This window comes from Barbus barbus (genome assembly GCF_936440315.1).
Source record: "Barbus barbus genome assembly, chromosome: 38".
Classification (NCBI taxonomy): Eukaryota; Metazoa; Chordata; class Actinopteri; order Cypriniformes; family Cyprinidae; genus Barbus; species Barbus barbus.
Window position 1 is genome coordinate 836082 of NC_136716.1, and position 15096 is coordinate 851177.

Here is a 15096-nt window from a genome sequence, read left to right on the forward strand (position 1 = left end):
TGTCAATCATGCAGGATTTATGTAATAGTATGGGTTTTAAATACACAATAAGCAGGTTTATATATTTCTTTGTTTCAATCTCTATACATTTCAACTAATTGAATATTGTCACTATAGCCATATTTTAACCATGTTCATACTGAATAAATGTGATTATTTTCACAATGAACAGATTTATGCTGATTCCAAACCATTTGGATGAATGCATTTTAAAATATGATTAATTAAATTGAATCAAATAGATGCAACTACACTGTAAAAAAAAAAAAAGCTGAGCAAACTTTAAAAGTTTAAGGCAACCAGCTTCAGCAGATTTTTGAGTTCTCTAAACTCAAAACAATCTGAAAACTCACAAATCTGCCGAAGCTGGTTGCCTTAAACTTTTAAAGATTGCTCAACTTTTTTTTTTTTGTACAGTGTAGTTAATAACAAACTATGCCATGATTTTTTGAGAGCAAAAATCTTACATAGTTCTTACCTTTTACATTTATGTATTATTGACAAATATGTATCACATTAGTATTAGTTTGTGTGCTAATCAAATTAATGGGAATTTTATATGTAATTCATATATGTGAATCTTAAATATTTAATTAAATTTTATTACATTACAAAACCCTACCCAGTGAATGCATTTTCTAAAATCTATTTTTAGAGCTTCGTTCTGCATCCGTTCGTCGTTTTCCTTCTCATCCCCAAACACAGAATAATTAGAAAATTACACAGAACCTCGGAAATATGATTTTACAGCTGATCCGCAAACACGCACGTCCAAACCCAAACACACGGCAGATGTTCGCAGCGGCCCAGATGCAGTCTGGGAAACTTCACCGATGCTTTTTGTGCTGTTTCAATGAAACGAGCAGATTCCACCAGCGGCGGAGAAAAACCCAGGCCTTTTTATTTCTCGAGTGAAAACACTGGCTTTATGTGCGCTGGCACTCAGACCTGCTTTCCGACTGCCTCTCCCTCCCTCTCTCTCTCTTGCTCTCTCCAGCGCATGTGTGTGTGTGTGTGTGTGTGTGTTTGATGGGAGGCTGAGTCTACATGGGAAGTGGGAAGGTGCAGCTGGAATGTTGCCTGAAGCTTCAGTCCAGAACACAGAGAGAGAAAGAGAGCAAAGCGGCTTGATTCAGAAGGGCACTGTGCTGTCTGGGTCAGATGGAACACATGGAATAAGCGGAGAACTCAACAGAAGCTGCAGGATTTGTCGATGAAGAAGCGGAGATCCTTTTCCCCAACTTAACCAGCTTGGAGGACACCTCAACCCAACTGGTCACTTCAATCAATCTGTTGACATGAGAAGAGATCGGCTTCTGGTGGCCATCGCTCTGGTCACCCTTTTGGCAGCAGACGTTCATTTTATCCTGCTTCCCAGACTCAGAAGCTGGTATCACCTGCCCAGAGAAAGCTGCTCATGCACCAACAGCAGCCTGGAGAGCGGAGCCGCTGCGACCGTCCCGTGGACCACGAGCCAGAATATAACCGCGGTTTCCACCGAGCGAGGCTCTAAGCTGGAGCGGCTCTTCAGACACCGGCTCTACAACATCCGTCTTCCAGAGCTGGGGCCCGAGGAGCGGCTGCTGGAGGAAGACGAGCTCGTGAACTACTGCAAGAGGAAAGTGAGCCGCTGGGAAAGGTACTCGACTGTGTTAAATAATGTGACGTGTTTATTAGGAGGGATGATCGTTAAATCAGCTTCTGTATAGACACATGAGCGTTGAAGATTTCCACCAGTATTTAACACATTGACGATAGGGGGTAAGTTGTCACGATGGCAACCTGTTGCTTATTGATGAATTTTAGACAACAGCTTACAATATGCTTTTACGTTAGTAAAAGTCAGGTGATGCATTGACTACGTTTTATTGTTTAATATTTCACTAAATGATTAAATGAAATATTTAAGCATTTTTAAACTCAAACTATGCTCACTGGGATGTAACCCACATGTGACGACTAGCTCCAGTCTCCCTTTATTAAGAGTGCTTTACATGTGTCTTTATGGGGACGTCTAAATGAACTGAATTAAATTATGTTCAAGTTTAACTGAATTGATCTAAATACATTAGTTTACACCAACAAAACTAAATGTAAGGGTCATATCAGGTAGAAATAGTAACAATTTCCGGTTAGGTGCTATAATTATTTTATTCTATGATAGATTAGTTTATAATAGGAGAAATGAAAAGCATGTGGTTTGTTATTGACAGCCTCATTCCTGAGTAAAGGGCATACTGCAGTCAGGACATTATTGACAGAGCTGACAGATTAAAGCAGATGAAGTGACTCGGTGTTTTGTTTGCTTGTGTTTGGGCCGTGTGTGCTAACGCTCAGGATTGGGACACGTGGAGCTGCTCTCAGATCCTGCTGCAGGTCACAGCGAACGGTCACTGATGTCTGCGGTCAAAGCACAGCACCAAAAACACAGCAGTGCACTAGAAATACAGAAGAGTGCATCTCAGTTTGATGCCATACTTCAGGGTCATGTGCAAAAAACTAACTAATGTATTATTTATTAACAATTATTATAATTGATTTTATTCATTATTATTAATTTATTAAAAGTACCTTAATTGATTTTATTTTATAGTAGTATTAGGTTATGCCTATAATAGGTAAAAACAACATAATAAAGAAGAATTATAATATTTATTTATTTAAATATTAATTATTATATGAATTAATTTAATAGGGTATTATTATTGTTATGTGAATAAATGCAATAATATTATTATACCATTGTGTTTAAAAAATAAAAATAAAGCAAAATTATTTATTTTCTTAAGCAATTATTATTTTATTTGTTTAAATAAATAATAATAATTATTATTGTTGTATTAATCTAATAGTATTATATTATGCCTTTTTGTTTTTAAAAAAGTAAAGTGAAATTATTATATAATATATATAAAATAAATTCAAAAGTTCTTATAAATTTAATTCAGTATTTTTATTGTAACTATATTCTCTTAAAAATAAAGGTGCTTCACGATGCCATAGAAGAACCTTTAACATCTGAAGAACCTTTCTGTTTCATAAAGATTCACGAAGGCTCTTCAGATTATAAAAAGGTAAGAAAGAGAGGGTTCTTTGTGGAACCAAAAATGGTTCTATGGCATCTCTGTGAAGCTCCTTTATTTTTAAGAGAGTAAGGCAATGCTGCAGAATATTTGACTCAAAGGATCGCTTTTTATAGCAAAACTCCCTCTTGCTGCCCCACAGAAATGGTATTTTGAGTTGTTTTGCAGGTTATATGTTGTGTTTTATAGGCAGTGGTGTAGACAGATCACTCTGTTTTTAATTGCACCGTCCGTGATGGCGTTCAGTTAAAGTGCAGCCGGGGCCAGTGAGCAACACAAGTGTCTCCCACATAATCAGAGCTTCGCTATAAACCACCCACTTTAATCAGGACGCACTAGTCCAGAGTTAGTTTTTTCAGAAGTCGTGGGTCGGTCAGTGGTCAGCATCTCTGATTGGGGGTGAAAACAGCTCAAAAGTGTGCTTGTGCTGTATTTTTGAGCATAACCCCGCTGTGAGAAGTCACTTATATTCTCATGCGTGGGCTCCTGCTAAACAGTTTATATGTATTTGTCTCTCAACTGATTTCTCTATTCCTGATGCTGTCTCAAGCTGATGCATGTACAGGTCATGGTGACAGTTTCTGAGGATCAACGGCAAATATTTGCTCTAAAAGGATCAATGATCTGTGACGTGGCCATTCTGTTTCTACCCCAGGCTCAGTTCAAGATGCATCATTTTGATCAAATGTACTCTATATATTGAATACAAAATGTATTACAAAGCTGTACAGATGCATACAAAGTTAAAAGTTACACCAGTTATTTATAATATTATTATATTATAATCCCACCATAAGTTTTTTCCTCATGCAATATCTCTGCATCTTGTTTACCTGAAAAATATATCACATTATGGCATTAAATTGGGAATGAATGCCATTTCTTTTAATGCCATTTAATTATTATAATAGTACTATGCCTTCATGTAAAAATAAATAAAGCAAAATTATACGTTTATTTCTTTAAATGCATATTTATTATTATTTTAATATAGTATTATAACTTTGTGTTAAAAAAGTTAAGCAAAATTATATTTATTTCTTTAAATAATTATTTATTGTTATTATAGTAATATATATTTTTCATAATTATTGATTGCTATTATATTAATATAATATGTTTCATGTATTCTATTGTATTGTTTCATCCTTTTAATTGTTTATTTGTATTTTTTAATGTGTTAATGGCATTTTATGCTATTTCATTTTAATAAAATAATAGTATTATGTTATGCCTTTGTGATTAAAAAACTAAAAATAACAAAATTATATTGATTTTATAATACATTTATAATATATCTACACTACCGTTAAAAATTTGCATGATTTTGTTATTACACTTTATATGTGACCCTGAAGCAGGGTTTAAATTTTTCGAAATTGAGATATACATCATCTGAAGTTGAATAAATAATCTGTCCATTGATGTATGGTTTGTTATGATCGGACAATATTTGTCTGAGATACAACTATTAGAAAATCTGGAATCTGAGGGAGCAAAAAAATCTAAATATTGAGAAAATCTCCTTTAAAGTTGTTCAAATGAAGTTCTTAGCAATGCATATTACTAATCAAAAATGAAGTTTTGATATATTTATGGTAGGAAATTCACTAAATATCTTGATGGAACATGATCTTAATATCCTAATGATTTTTGTCATAAAAGAGAAATGTATAATTTTGATCCATACAATGTATTGTTGGCTATTGATGCAGATATACCTGTGTTACTCATGACTGCTTTTGTGCTGCAGGGTCACATGTGTATGTGTGTGTGTGTGTGTGTGTGTGTACATGTATGTTGACATATGTGTGTGTGGCTTGGTTCTACAGTAATAAAGTTAATAAAGTTTCTTTCTAATGGAGGCCAAAGAATGCTGCTGGCAGATTGCTGAGGCTTTGGAATCAGATTGTGTTGTTTTACATCTTAAAGTTTCCTACATGTGCAGACCTGTGCTCGCTAGAAGAACTCATTATTTTAAGAGCTAATAATACCTATCTAGCTTGATGACTTAAAAGAGAGCTCACCAAATGTGTAATTTCTACTCATTTGATTCCAGGTTTTGTGTGGGAAAGTAACTCATGTTTAAAGAGAGAGAGAGAAAAAAACTTCATTTCAGAATCAAAATATTACATGATGAGAGATGAAGTGTCGTTGTCCCGTACAGACTGAAGAAGTTCTACATCGAGGCGGCAGCAGCTTCAAACATCACTATACCCAACCATCCCGTGACCTTTGACCCCGAGGCCAGCTGGCTGCAGTTCCATCTAGGGATCAATCGCTATGCACTGTATTCAAGAGACGACAACATCATCGACAGACTCCTGCGAGACATGCAGACGGCCCGCGTCATCAGCGCAGGTCAGAGAGAAATCAACCCTAAATCTGTCTGATCTAACGCTATGCACGAGCTCATCCTGCAGTATTTCATTGTGTCTGACAGATTTCACTCAGGATGAGAAAGCACTGAAGGGTGCATGTGACTGCTCACAAGGTAAATATATATTTGTACACTATTTTTCTACCAGGTTTGAACATTTTTAGCTGAAAAATGTAACATAAAACATTCCAATTAGCATAAATGCATACAAAATAAAAATAAATATGATGACCACTTTGAGTAAGAACTTCTGGGAATGTCAATTATTATTATAGATACCTATTACTGAGGTCAGTAAGATTTTTATTTTTAACAAATGAATACTTTTATTCAGCAAGGATGCATTAAATTGATCAAAAGAGACAAAAAGTGATAAAAAAAAAAAGATTTATAATATTACAAAAAAAAATATTCTCACATAAATACTGTTCTTTTGAACTTTTGAACTTTCTATTCATCTGTAAATCCTGAAAAATAACATGCATGATGGTTTCCACAAAAATATTGTGCAGCACAATCAGAAATATTTCTTGAGCAGCAAAACAGCATCTGAGAATGATTTCTGAAGATCATGTGACACTGAAGACTGCAGTAATGATGCTGAAAATACAGCTGCAGATCACAGGAATACATTACAGTTTAACACATATTCACATAGAAAACAGCTGTTTTACATTACAATAATATTTCACAATTTTACTGATTTTACTGTGTTTTTGATCAAAATAAATGCAGCCTTTGTGAGCAAAAGAGACTTCTTTGAAAAACATAAACAAATCCTACCAACCCTGTGTATATAAAACATGTATGCATAGTTTTGTGAATTAAATAAGTAATATTGTGAAATTCAATTAAATTTTGCTTTCCAGAAAGTGTTTTGAAATAAAAATCTTTTAAAATGTCATTTTTACTCTACAAGTTTAGGTAATTTACAGCTAACCATCATTGCTCATCTAGTATTGATACTGTAACTTTGATGCAATAATGTCTCGGTTACGTTCGTTCCCTGAAGGAGGGTTACTTCGCATGTCTACATTTACATTTACCTTTATGTGTTTAGCAGACGCTTTTATCCAAAGCAACTTACATTACATTCAAGTTACAGTTTTTACATTTTATCTGGGAATCGAACCCATGACCTTGGCGTTGCTAGCGCCATGCTCTACTATTTGAGCTACAGGAAAGCCATGTCTAAATGTCACTTAACCCCCTCTGGCGGACACACTTCCCAGTGTAATCCAAGTCCTACTGTTTGGGTTGCTCAAGGAACAACGGTAGTTGACCTTCTCTGTGTAGAGCCCGGTCCTATCGTCTGCCTTATAGGAAGGATCAGGAGGCCTACACAGGGCACTGGAAGGGGCAGCTCCTGTGGCGCTTTGGTAGGGATCCCAATTTCATTGGTCATCCAATGTGACTCGGAGTGGCCGACTGAAAGGGAACGTCTCGCTTATGTATGTAACCCTCGTTCGCTGTACCACCGCTGAGCTGCCGGGTCACCGGCTCGGCTCCTCAGCTAAGCATGAATTAATGCGGTGCACCTGCTGCGTCTAATACTCACGCTGTGATCAGCGGCAGCTGGATGCGAATTACTGCATGCCAATGTCCATTGGCTCGTTTAGTTACACTCGAAGTGGATAGGTCTCTCTGGCGAGATCACAATTTTGTCGGTCATCCGACGTGACTCGGAGTGACCGACTGAAAGGGAACTATATGTTATTGTAAGTTCACAAACACTCATAATGAATGGACACTGGTTTAAGGTAGATGAGGCCATTTTATAAGCATTCAGAAACAAACGTGTCACTGAAGAAATGGGTCTAGAGTAAACGTCAGTCCTGTAAAAGAGTGAAAACCTCACATGTGCATCTGAGCCGAGCGCTCACACATCAGCCCCATGCTATAATCACGTGACCTTTCCCCTTCAGATCTGTTTGGCCTAATACAGTACAACTACAAGCTGTTTATTGTTTGGCTCGACCTTTTGTGTTGTTTTTCTGTTTCGCTCATTACTTGTGTGTTATTCTGGAGCACAGTTGAGTTTGTGAACTATTGATATGATTGAGCTGGAAAGGAGCTAAAAGGAGTCTGAACGGAACGGTTTAGGGTTCGGCAGACTGCCACGGCTTCCCACAACCTCAGACAAAGCAGCGCTGGAGCGCACTGTACACCGCAGGCCCTGTTATGGAAAGATCCCTCTATAATTAAACTATTACAGCTGAAAGGTCGACTCTGGGGAGTAAAAAATAAGATCTCGCACTTCAAACAGAGTCAGGTGTTACAGCAATTTCCTGATATATACCTGTAGGCTACATTCATATTAATAGAGTTTTCTCTGAATGTCCATCAGTGGTTAAACCCAGCGGTCTTCACCTGAAGTTGGCTCTGAAGCTCCAAGACTTTGGCAAAGCTATGTTTAAACCAATGAGGTAACACTTTGTTATTTGGATGAACAGATTATTATACGCTGGTTTAGGTTGAACTGATAGAAATGGTCCTCCTTGATTTCAGACAGGAGCGACACGAAGAGACGCCGGAGAACTTCTTCTATTTTGTCGACTTCCAGAGGCACAATGCTGAGATAGCAGCTTTCCACCTCGACAGGTGAGGCAGAGAGACGTGCTCGAGGGCAGGAATGAAGTATACTGGGAAGGATCTGATTTCAGTAAACAGCACCTCGGTGGGATACGGCACATCATTGTGTAGGCCTGTTGAGACGATGAGCTTGATTGTGGACGATTATACAGGGATGAAGCCCTAGAGCAGACTGACATCAGAGGAATCCACTTAAACAGAGACCATAAAATCTCACTTAGAAAAGATCTTCTAGATTACAGACACAAAATCTCCAACTCTTTAACCACTCATCCAGACTCACACAGCTTCACTCAATAGAGAGCAACAGTCAGACTCTGAAAGTAAAAATCCTATTAATTTGCTCCATAGTGGACTTGATTTTTAAACAATAACTTATACGCTGTTCAATGCAGACATGTTGTGAAGTATAAGGCTGTTAATCGATAGTATATTCTTTTGTTGAAGTCGCCAGCCCGCATTATTTTTTTAAATAATCCTGTTCAACATTAGAATTCCTGATGAAAACTACATTACCCATAATTCTGCAAAGAAATCTCCACCAATCAGAGAATCAAGAGCTCTTTAGTGCCCTCCCACTCCCAAGAGATGTACAATAATATGCATATCATGTCATATACACAATCAACATATTTAAATCAATATATACACACACACACACACTACCATGCTAAAAATTCAGCTTTGAAAGCACAGGAATAAATTACATTTTAAAATATCTTCAAATAGAAAGCAGTTATTTCAATAGTAAAAATATTGTCCGTTTTTGTCTGATTTTCTGCTTCAAATCAAGTGTGTAGTTGTGATTCTCCTCATATCTGGTTGGTTTAGTTCATGACTGATAACTTAAACTACATCTCTATGGGAAAAATACTAGAACCAAAAAATGTGAGGGCTCTATCTATTTGTCCAACCAACGCATACTTCAACCTCATATTGTTGTTGTATTGTTAGTTATTGTACATGTTGCTAAATCTCCATTTTGAAGTCTGAGGGTTTATTTGTATAGTGCTTTTCACAATGCATATCATTTATCATGCCAAAGCAGCTTTACAAAGAACAAAGCTCCAGTGAGCAAGCCTGTGGACAGCAGCGAGGAAACTCCCAGAGATCCAGCCTGTCATTACTGGTGTGAGCAAACACTGAGAGAAGGTGTTTACCTGCGTCTGAGCTTCATTAAACACTCAGCGTGATCTCTGCAGATGAACAATAATGACTCGCTGAAGGAAAGCCAGTGCAATTACTATTATAGTTTGGACATGAATTAAAAATCTATTTGTTGAATAGCATATTATTATTGAATCCTTTATGCTTGCCTCTAAAGTCTGATGGAAATTCCATCAAACCTACTTTGATATTTTAGGATGATATCTCACTCAGAATATGATTTAAAGAAACTTCATTTGTTAAGAATCATGTTGATAATATTAATGGCAAGCTATTAATGTGTGAATATGTGTGTTTTGTGCAGAGTGCTGGACTTCCGGAGAGTTCCACCGGTGGCAGGACGCTTCATTAACGTCACGGGGGACATTCTGTACATAACACACAACGAAGAACTGCGCAGTGTTTTCTTCACCTCTCCAGGTTGACTTTACTAGTCAAAAAACTAAAACATGTTATATTATACATACTACTGTAATCAGCATCAAAAGTTTGGGGTAAGCACTTTTTAAAAAATACTTTTATTCAGCAAGGATGCATTAAATTGATCAAAAGTGACACTAAAGACATTTATTTTGTTACAAAAGATTTCTATTTCAAATAAATGTTGTTCTTTTGAACTTTCTATTCATCTGTGAATCCTGAAAAATAAAATGCATCACAGTTTCCACAAAAATATTGAGCAGCACAACTGTGTTCAACATTGATAATAATCAGAAATGTTTGTTGAGCAGTAAATCAGTATATTATTATGATTTCTGAAGATCATGTGACACTGAAGACTGCAGTAATGATGCTGGAAATACAGCTGCAGATCACAGAAATAAATTACAGTTTAACACATATTCACATAGAAAACAGCTGATTTAAATCACAATAATATTTCACATTTTTTACTGTTTTTTTTTTTTTAGTTTAAATGAATGCAGCCTTGCTGAGCAGAAGAGACTTATTTCAAAAACATTAAAAAGACCCCAAACTTGTATATACAGTATCTCTTGGGCCTGTTTTAAATCAGAACGTGAGTTGTTTTGAATGCTTTTCTTTTTCCTTGACCAGCAAACAACACGTGTTTCTTCGCCAAGTGTTTATACGTGTGTAAGTCGGAGTATGCGGTGTGTGGTCATCCGGATCTGCTGGAGGGCTCCATGTCTGCTTATCTGCCGGGTTTGAGCATCGCCCCGCGAATCTCCATCCCAAACCCCTGGATCCGCGCCTACAGCTTCACCGGGAGAGAGGAGTACGCTGGGACTTTCACACACACTAAACCACTCTTCAGGCTTGAGCACAAAGAACGTTTGTCTTCTCTTTGTGACTTAATAAGAACAGGAATGTGTTTAAGAAAGTAAAAGCATCTATTTAGATTCAGGTTAACTTGATTTACCAGTCTGATCAACACTGGTTGTTTTAGGTAACGTAGAATGTCCTTATTTGGATTGAGAAATCCAGCTCTCGATCCAAACCGTGGCTAAGAAGCAAAAATGTCTAAAGTTCAGTAATGTTCAGATGAGTCCAACAGCTTCAAGCAATTAACGTCTTCTCTTTCTTTCTCAGGTGGGAGGTCAACCCGTTATACTGCGATAACATCAAAAAACTATATCCCTACAACTCTGGGAACAGACTGCTCAACATTATTGACATGGCAATATTTGACTTTCTCACAGGCATGTTAATATCCACACTTGATGGAGTTAACTTCACGTCAAAATTTTACATAAAGCGAATTTCATACCTGACAATCAAAGTGGTGTTTTAATGCTTGGTTTTGCACCAAAATAAGCCTCACTTTAACAATAAGGAAACTTTAAAGCCAGTGTACTAACCCTATAATCATTTTCCTTCATATTTTAGGAAACATGGACAGACACCACTATGAAATTTTCACCAAGTTTGGAGATGATGGTTTTCTGCTCCACTTAGACAACGCTAGAGGGTATGTGCTCATCTGGACATTAACACCGAACTCATTTCTGCAATGCATTGAACTGCGATCACATCTTGTGAAATACATGGCATTTTATAAACAGCACTCAAGTCTTGCATCGTGCATTTTTAAATGCAAAAAATAAAGGTTCTGTGTAATTGGCCCCTCTCACAGTTTATTTATCAAAGCGGTTTCTTATCAAAGCCCATTTTCTATATAAGAAATAAAATGTAATGCTTTGGTAAATCATGATGTAAAATGTCAAAATTATGAGTCAGTTATGAGATGAGAAGTCGAAACTGACAAAAAGTCGAAATTATGAGACAAAAGGTCAAAATCATGACAAAAAGTCATAATTGAATTACAACAACAAACAAAATCTAAATTATGACACAAAAAGTCATAATTAAGTTAAATACCCGAAACTGACAAAAAAGTCAAAATTATGAGATAAAAGTGTGACAAAATCATAATTGAGACAAGTTGAAATTGATACAAAGGCATAATTATGGCAAAAATCTAAATGTTCATACAAGTCAAAACTGAGATAAGCTGAAATAACAAAAAGTCAAAATGATGACATAGGTCATAATTATCAGACAAGAAGTCGACACTGTGACAAAAAAGTCATAATAATTGAGCTAAAACATCAAAAAAAGACATTCAAAATTATGAGATCAAAGTGAAAGTATCACAAAAATTTAAATGTAAGATAAAAAAGTAAAATTTTATGTCACAATTTTCACTGATATGATTATGACTTAGTATCTCATAATTTCTGTTTGTGTCATCATTTGGACTTTTCCTAATTATGATTTACCAAAGCAAGATTTTATTTATTTGTTTGTTATGTGGCCAAACGTGCTTCTTCATCCTCTTGTTTGCTGCAGATTTGGCCGGCATTCTCATGATGAGACGTCCATTCTTGCTCCGTTGACCCAGTGTTGCATGTAAGGATCTTTCTCAAATAGTTTTTTTTTTTCAATTATCAAATGAGATTATTCTGAAGAACAGTATTAGACATACACTTAATAAAGCCACGACCTCTCCCAGGATCAAGCGCTCCACGCTGTTCAGACTGAAGCTTCTGGCTCGGTCCGAGTATCGTCTGAGTGACGTTATGAGGGAATCCCTCTCCAGAGACCCTCTCACGCCAGTCCTGACCGAGGACCACCTGCAGGCCTTGGACCGCCGGCTGGACCAGGTGCTCAGGACTGTGGGAATGTGTGTGAAGAAGCTGGGAGAAACACAAGTGGTGATCACAGACATTGTAGAGTCATCCAGAGTAACTACAAGCCACCCAGGAGGAAGCAACAGGTGACAGAACGAGAAGAGCCAGGGTTTGAGGAGATATCAGCCATCCACTGTGTTACTGACTCTGTACTTTATGATAACTAAATCAGACGCTATTGTCCAAAATCATGGCATCTAAAGACATCAGGAGGAAAAAGTATTTGTATTTCTGATAAATGCTCTGGGGCTGTGTGATATTATTAGTCTTAATTGTCAAAATTTACCAAAAGTTAAAATTATGAGATGCAAAGTGTTATGTATGACAAAGTCCAAATTATGAGATAAATGTCAGAGACAAAAGGTCAAAATTATGAGACGAAAAGTTAAAATTATGAGATAATAATTGAGAGTTAAAGTTGACAAACTAAATTATGAGATAAATCATCATGAAACTTCTAAATATGAGATCAACGTCAATTCTAAATAGTATTTTTTTGCATGACTATTCAATTTTACCTGTCACAATAACTTAGTATCTCATAATTCCAATATACAAGTATATATAATATAAATACATATGTATGACTTTTTATGTCATCATTTTGACATTTTATTCTCGTATTTATGACTTTGTATCATAATTGATTGGCTAAAAAGGGCTGTGTGATATTACTAAAAAGCCTTAAAGGGGGTCATGAACCAAGAAACCAAAATTCCCTTGATCTTTTGACATTTAAGAGGTCATTGTGCTATAAAAACATCCTGTAAGTTTCAGAACTCAAAACTTTCTCTTTAGTCCAAAAGCAGTTTATATTGAAGGCAGTCTGCCGTTTTAAACCACAGCTTTAGGAATGTTCTACTCTGTGATGTAATAGTGTGGATAAACCCCGCCCCCACGGAAGAAGATTGCTAACGCTGCCTGTTTAGCCCCGCCCACCGATTCTACATCACTGGAGAAAATTATGAGGTCATAACTGAGACAAAGAGTTGAAATTGACATTAAAAATCAAAACTGAGATAATTAAATTCTAAAAAACATGACTGGTCAATTTCAACTGTTATAAATGAGTATCTCATAATTTCAACTTTCTATCTCATAAGTATCACTATTTATCTCATAATTTTGACCATTTATCTCATGTTTATAACTTTGTATTATAATTATGATTGGCTAAATGATTTAAAAATAAAACTGTGATATTACTAAAAAGTAAAAAAAAATTGAGGTACAAAGTCATAATTATAAGAAAGATTATGAGATTATTAAAATTATGAGAAGTCAGAGAGATAAAAATTTACAATTATGACAGTTATGATTATGAGAAGTCATAATTGAGATAGAATTGAAACTGACATTAAAAAATCTAAACTATGAGATAAATAGTCCAAATTATCATGAAACTGAAATAAAAAGTAAATTATAAAAAAACAGAATGTGTCATAATCAGGATTTGTCAATAGCTATGTTTGCATCCACCTATTTTAAGTGCTTTATTTGCAAATGTTTTATGCAATATTCCAGTTTTGCGCACAAGTTAAGGGATGTGATATTACAAAAAAGTAATAAAGAAAATCAATTAGAGTCAAAATTGAGATAAAGAGTTGAATCTGACATAAAACAATTCAAAACTATGAGATAAACAGTCCAAATGATCATGAAACTGAAATAAAAAGTAAATAAAAAATAAATAAAACTGTCATAATCAGGACTTGTGAATTTTGAATGTCATGATGACTATCTCATAGTTTCAACTTTTATCTCATAATTATGATTGGCTAAAAAGGGCTGTGTAATAATACTTCCGAAAGCTCCCTAACAACACATTTAAGTGGTTGTCCTGATCTGGTTTAGTGGGTTGGTTACAGTCATCTGAAATCCCCGAGCCAGACAGATGATGCAGCATTCACAGCAAAGATAAGATCTTCAGATCTCCTTACATCAGCAAACACACCATTCATGTGGTGCTTTAACGGCACAGCGGGAAGCGTTTCCTCTGATTATCCGTTCCCTTTCTGTCTATGTTTCTACAAACAGCCATTAGTGGCAGCTGAGCTGATGATGTAGCACACAAACAGGCCACATCAGCAGAGAAACACTGCGGTAGGTTGCGAGACTGATGTCTCTACAGGAGCTAAAGGCTGGTTTTCCAGACAATCGTAAGCGTGTAATCCTCAGCCGTCTCATCTGCTCGTACTTCACAGGCTGTTGAGTGGAAATCATTTGAAGTGTTTAAGCTTTGTTGAAACTTGTGGTTCGTCACACTATTGCACTATTGTCTTGTACGTTGAAGCTAGCTTAAACACGCCACCATTAGTGAGACCTTAAATTTGGGTTTATGAAATAAATCAATTGCTCAAAATGTTAACTTCTGAATTAGTGGTGGTCATCTGAAAAACTGTAAATCAAAACCTGCTCATAATTATTCACGACTGTTTGTCACATTCTCACATTGCCTCATTAAAATGACTAAACATTTGCATACTTTCTGATTCAGTCCAGCTCCTGGAAACCTCATGTGATGTAAAAACTACTGGAGTATGATCATAAAATTAACATTTAAGCATAACAACATGATCTGATTTTACCACTCAAGCAGTCATGACTTGACCAAGTATGTGAAATGCTAAATTAAAATTCATAAATTCAGTCCCATCTGTTGGGACTTGATAACTTGAAGCAGTAGCTCGTACTTTTTTTCTCATTTGAGGCCATCATAACA

The 15096-nt window shown here is 36.1% G+C and overlaps 1 protein-coding gene across 2 annotated transcripts; it reads left to right on the plus strand.

Annotated features, from left to right (window-relative positions):
• Positions 1-1001: 1001 nt before the first annotated feature.
• LOC306857340 (pseudokinase FAM20A-like) lies at positions 1002-14852 on the plus strand. 2 transcript variants are annotated; one of them, XM_079397247.1, is made up of 11 exons: positions 1002-1639; positions 5251-5444; positions 5527-5577; positions 7811-7889; positions 7972-8064; positions 9527-9642; positions 10279-10459; positions 10774-10883; positions 11071-11152; positions 12034-12093; positions 12197-14852. In XM_079397247.1, the coding sequence occupies exons 1-11, from the start codon at positions 1299-1301 to the stop codon at positions 12462-12464; spliced, it is 1575 nt and encodes a 524-aa protein (XP_079253373.1). In that variant the 5' UTR covers positions 1002-1298; the 3' UTR covers positions 12465-14852. The 2 variants fall into 2 exon arrangements, with proteins under 2 accessions (XP_079253373.1, XP_079253372.1); XM_079397246.1 differs by having other exon boundaries at positions 1147-1639; positions 5233-5444; positions 12197-13798.
• The last annotated feature ends 244 nt before the right edge of the window (positions 14853-15096 follow it).

Bases quoted from the DNA above. Each gene is read 5' to 3' on its own strand.
- LOC306857340 (XM_079397246.1), top strand. From the start codon at position 1,299: ATGAGAAGAGATCGGCTTCTGGTGGCCATCGCTCTGGTCACCCTTTTG. The intron at 5,445-5,526 runs GTCAGAGAGAAA...TGTGTCTGACAG, and splicing joins GGCCCGCGTCATCAGCGCAG to ATTTCACTCAGGATGAGAAA. The intron at 10,460-10,773 runs GTACGCTGGGAC...TTTCTTTCTCAG, and splicing joins AGCTTCACCGGGAGAGAGGA to GTGGGAGGTCAACCCGTTAT.